The sequence below is a fragment of the Cavia porcellus genome, unplaced genomic scaffold (assembly GCF_034190915.1).
Source record: "Cavia porcellus strain 051 isolate PalLab524CR breed Dunkin Hartley unplaced genomic scaffold, mCavPor4.1 scaffold_19, whole genome shotgun sequence".
In the NCBI taxonomy this organism is placed as follows: Eukaryota; Metazoa; Chordata; class Mammalia; order Rodentia; family Caviidae; genus Cavia; species Cavia porcellus.
The window spans coordinates 21,329,508-21,335,099 of record NW_026947502.1 but is presented as its reverse complement, the minus strand read 5'-3'; the positions used below and the strand labels follow the sequence as shown (position 1 = coordinate 21,335,099).

Here is a 5,592-nt window from a genome sequence, read left to right as displayed (position 1 = left end):
AAACAGGGTTGCATATTTACATATCCTTCAGTTTTTGTTCTTTTGTTTTTAAAATTCACACTAATATATGCAGTTCTGGCTTAAATTTAACACCTGCATAAAATGGCATTGTATGAATAAACCATAATTTGTTTATATCTTTCCTATTGAAAGATATAATTCTTCACAGCACTCCCCCCACTCCAGCCTTTACCGTTACATGCAATGCCACCAGCTTTCCTTCCCCAGACAGAAGAGGGTGTTTGGGGAAAGCATCTAGAATTGAGGTTTTGGGTTGGAGGGCCCAGATAATTTTATCCAGTATTACTAAAGTGAACGCCAAACTATTTGCTCAATTATATTCAAACCAAAAGATCTGTCACAGTTTTCTCCTACAAACCCTTAACAACACTTAATGTTGCCAGATTTAATTTGCTTTGCCAGCCAGATGAGAATAAATGCTATCTTGATTTAGTTTTTATTTTATTGACTATTAGCTTTTTCTATGTTTATTTTTATTTGGATGTTTTGTTCAGTGAAGTGTTCCTTTTTATCTCTTGCTTAGGTATGGCTTTTTTGTTTTCATATTGATTTTATTCTCCACATATTTATTATTAACTCACTATTTCCAGGTGCCTTTCTGATGCTCAGAAAGTACCATTGCACAGTGACAAAATGCCTGCCCTAATCGAGCTTATATTCTGCAGAAGGGCAGACAAATAGCAAACATAAAAATAAATAAGGTATATGCTGTGTTTCAAGGTGACGTAAAATTAAAGGGAAAAGATCACAGTAAATACAATGGTTCAAGTGGTGACATGAAACGCTGCAATCAGGAAAATCTTCATTGAGGCAAGATTGAGTGAGACTTAGAAATTCTAAAGAGAGCTGGCTAAACAGTACCAATATTTCAGAAAAAGGAGGCAGAGCCACATCTGACAGGTGGGAAGTTGTCTATTACTTGCTCAGAATTGCAAGGAGGATAGCAGGAGACTGAACCAAACTAAGCAAAGGAGAAAAGAGAAACTTGGAATACAAAGAGAAACTTCATATATCATTGTTTGTTGGGAGCAGGAGCCAGGGGTCCGGCAGTGAACGGGTGTGGGAAACCACACACTGAAGCTGGACCTCAATCAGTTCCTCATCCTACAGTGACCTCAGCCTTCTAGACAAAGCATCGCGCTGATATTAACCTGGGAAAAGCTTCATAACATAAACAATAGAAGTTTCTCATGGGCCCAAGAACATGTTTACCTCCTGGGCTGCACAACATAGAAGTTTCTCACGGGCCCAGGAGCATGTTTACCTTTGCTGTGTGCACAAGAAAGTGTCCTGAAGTGACTTGTACTGCTCTTTGTTTTGAAACATTATAAAAACTCTGTAGTCCTTCAATAAATCGCCTTTTGCCTCCTGAGCAACTGGTCTCCCTGTGTCTTCAGTCTCTCGCCTGACTCCTTCCCCGCGCCGGCCGCGGCACCTGGCACTTGGCGCCCGAACGTGGGGCTTGGCGCCCGAACTTGGGGCTTGGAATATAAGCATTCGGAGCGTTTTTCCAGTGGAAGGAGAATCGGGAGTTCCGAGAAGACCGCTGCTACAGAGGACCCGGGTAAGTGAAAAGTGAAAGTAGCAGGGAGTGGCATATACGCAGGGATTGAGAATGGGTAACTCCCCGTCATCAGAACGGGAACTTTTTGAACAAGTTATTTCCTCTTTGTTAAAGAGTAGGGGCATTCCTGTGGCTAAGCTTCAAATTCATCTGTTTGTTGCCTCCTTATACCCCCCACCCCCGCCCTCTGCTCTGCCAACGCTCTCTGAGCCACCCTGTTACAAGCAGCCCGGTTAGCTCAGTCGGTAAAGCATGAGACTCTTAATCTCAGGCACTTTTTGTGTTTGTCTGTGTCTTCCCTGTTTGTTGTTATTATTCTCTTTTTCTCCAGGATAAGATGGGACAGACAACTTCATCTCCTCTCTCCCTTACCTTAGACCATTGGCCCGAGGTTTGAGAGTGAGCTCACAATCTTTCTCTCCAGGTTAAAAAGGACATGATTAATGATGGTACAGCTGAGAAAAAAAAATGCCCTCTCCTTGGTTGCCTGTTTAAACTTGTTACTAACTTAGGGGCTTGTTGCCCATTTCTGTTGCAGGATCCATATGGCTTATTAGATCCAAGGTTCATAATAAGAAAAATTATTTCCTTTAGCTCACCAAACTGTGCAAGAAACAATCTTTGTTTGTTTGTGTCTTTAATGTTGTGGCGCCTTGTTTAATATGTAAGTCTTCAACTGATTGCTTGCAACCTTGGCATGCCTTTTAAAAAGAGTATTTTTCTTTCTAGTTAAAATGTAAACATGTGCACATATATGTGTATATGTATGGTTTTTAAGAATCATATCAACTTTACTAAGTGAAAACCAGGTCATGCTGTAATTGAGCCAGTAAAAAGGTTATAGTTTTTTTTTTTTTTAAAAAAACAAAACAAAACAAAACAAAACAGCATTTTAATATGGTAAAAAGACATAAAATAATTAAATATGATTTAGACTACTAGAAGGTGACTTCAAGGGTTTTGTTGTGAGTTTTAATGTTGTCTGAGAAGCGAAAAAAAAGGTAATTGACTGGTGATAGTAAAAAGGAGGGACAAAGAAAGTGATTCGTCTTCAAGTAAAATGTCTGGCTGTGCCAGAATATGAAAGAAGATAAAACTTGGAGGTATATTGTAAGTTATAGAAAGCTCGAGATGATGTAAATTTTATTTGTCTTGGTTATAGTACTGAAAACAGCAGGTTTGATAACAGTACCGCATTTTGCTCATTATCCTTTTTTTGGGTCATTAAAATACCTACACGTTACCATAGACACCTTTTCTCATTACATGCTTGTCTCACCTATGACTGGAGAAACTGCCGCCCATGTAATACAACACCTACTATATTGTTTCTCTGTCCTGGGCATTCCTCGAGCCATTAAAACTGATAATGGCCCAGCATATGTTAGTAAACCCTTTGCCAAATTCTGTCAGACTTTCCATATTAAACATGTTACTGGACTGCCTTATAATCCTCAAGGACAAGGAATTGTTGAACGTGCTAATCTCTCACTAAAAAACACATTAAAGAAATTAAAAAGGGGGAGATGGTATAAGTATTCTCCCAAAACCCTTCTTAACCATGCTCTTTACATTCTTAATTTTTTAACTTTTGATGCTTCCAATAGATCGGCAGCTGAGAGACATTGGTCTCCTGATTTGCCCTCCAAGCCAATGGTTTATTGGAAAGACCCGTTAACTAATCTATTACATGGCCCTGACCCAGTATTGATATGGGGAAGAGGGTATGTTTGTGTTTTTCCCACAGATGCTGATACACCCAGGTGGATCCCAGAACGCTGTGTACGACATGCCCAAGAGCAAGATAGAAAAATTGCGCAGGACGATGCTTCGACTAACCATGACACAGAGGATGAGAACAACGACCAGAAGGCCTCCTGCGACAAGAGATGAAGCTCTTCTGTTTTTGGCTCAACTGTTAAGCATTATTTGGGTTTTGCATACATTTTGTATGCCTGTGTGGGCAGATAATTATTGGGCATTTGTACCTAATCCTCCTTTGTTGCACCCTATGTCATGGGGTGACAACGATGATGTTACTGTTTATGTAAATAATACTCGTGTCTTAAGTTTTCCTTCTTCCACTCATATACAACCTATCTCTATTGTATATAATTATACTGGAATGTCTGCTTCATTACCCCTATGTTTTTCTAAAACAAATAAGAAGTCTACATTAATAGAAAGATACTCTGATTGGGATGGAAACTTTACGAATGGAATGCACTGGGGAGTAGATATGATGTATGTATTTTGCAACAGCAGTGAAACTAGAGTGGGAAAACGTAATCCCCCTGAGCATATTCCAGAATGTAGACAAAAATACCCAAGCAAAAGTGTATATGGACTCTCACGGCATTTGTGCCATCATAATTATACTATATGTTACAAAGATCTGTGTGATTGGAGCTCTAGCATGTTATCACCATGATAACAGTTTTTCCATATTTTGTGAGAACTGTTGTTGGGCAAATGAGAAATGTGCGTTTGGACTTGAAACGTTTTAAGTTAGAATCAACTGCTAATGAAATTCCCATGCGACGCTTTGTCTAAGAAATAAGGGGGATATGTTGGGAGCAGGAGCCAGGGGTCCGGCAGTGAACGGGTGTGGGAAACCACACACTAAAGCTGGACCTCAATCAGTTCCTCATCCTACAGTGACCTCAGCCTTCTAGACAAAGCATCGCGCTGATATTAACCTGGGAAAAGCTTCATAACATAAACAATAGAAGTTTCTCATGGGCCCAAGAACATGTTTACCTCCTGGGCTGCACAACATAGAAGTTTCTCACGGGCCCAGGAGCATGTTTACCTTTGCTGTGTGCACAAGAAAGTGTCCTGAAGTGACTTGTACTGCTCTTTGTTTTGAAACATTATAAAAACTCTGTAGTCTTTCAATAAATCGCCTTTTGCCTCCTGAGCAACTGGTCTCCCTGTGTCTTCAGTCTCTCGCCTGACTCCTTCCCCGCGCTGGCCGCGGCACCTGGCAATTGTTCATTCATTGTTCTTACAGGGAGCAATTTGAATCTCAAGATGAACACTGTGGTTTCCCTATAAGGATAATCGATCCTATGGTCTGAATGTGAATAATATTCTTCCAAATTCTGTATGTTCATAGCTTGGTCCCAAGTAGTGGGTTGGGAGACACTGTGGATCTTTGGGATGCAGTTCCTGTCTGAACTCGTTAGGTTTTTGGGGATGTGTCAGCAAAAGAGGATGGTCGGACCCCAGTTCTTCATCTTTCTCTTTGCCCTCTGGCTCATAATGATCATGACCTGCAGCCTACTCTACTCTCCCTGTTATGGCTTAGATAAGTGTCTACTAAAATTCTCATCTATTCAGATGCTGGATTTCTGGGAGGTGATTGGATCATGGCAGCAATATAGTCTTGGTTAATCCATTAATGAATTTAAAATTAAACATGTTAGGAGGTAGCTCACTGGAGTTACAGTTCCTCCAAATGCCTTACACCATGCCACTTGTGCCCTCAGCCAGCTTACCATGGACTGAATCCTCTGAAATCATGTGCTAAAATGAACCTCTTCTGCTTTAAATTGTGTGTGTCACAGATTTTGTTCCAGTGAGAGGAGAATGACTGATACAGCCATGACATCCCATCCCCTCCAGAGGTCCAAAGTCATAGGGCCACCTAAACTTGGATTTGATACTCCAAACTGTGAGCTAACTAAATCGTTTGTCTTTATAACTTAATCACCTGATGTATTTTTGTAATAATGTGAAGCTAATATAAAAAAGAACAATAGACATTTAATTTGTTTTTTTGTCTTAGTTCTTGAAGTAATACAGTGAAGAACATGGGAACACCGGTTTCCCTTCAGATTCTACTTTCAATTTTTTTAGCTATGTATGTAAAAACTTGAACTTCTGGATCATGTGATAATTCTGATGTTAGGCTTTTGGGAAATGTCTGTAGTGTTTTCTATAATGGCTTTATAAATTCTCTTCCCCACTGACCATGTTCAAGCATTCCCTTTGCTCTGTATCCT

General features: G+C 40.1%; 1 protein-coding gene across 1 annotated transcript; it reads left to right on the top strand.

Moving 5' to 3' along the window:
- The first annotated feature begins 1,395 nt into the window (after positions 1-1,395).
- LOC106028394 (uncharacterized) lies at positions 1,396-4,505 on the top strand. The gene is made up of 2 exons (XM_013156080.2): positions 1,396-1,585; positions 3,333-4,505. Exon 2 carries the CDS (start codon positions 3,333-3,335, stop codon positions 4,014-4,016), a length of 684 nt encoding a protein of 227 aa, XP_013011534.1. The 5' UTR covers positions 1,396-1,585; the 3' UTR covers positions 4,017-4,505.
- The last annotated feature ends 1,087 nt before the right edge of the window (positions 4,506-5,592 follow it).

Excerpts from the sequence above, each read along its gene's own strand:
- LOC106028394 (XM_013156080.2), top strand. The coding sequence starts at position 3,333 with ATGCTGATACACCCAGGTGGATCCCAGAACGCTGTGTACGACATGCCC.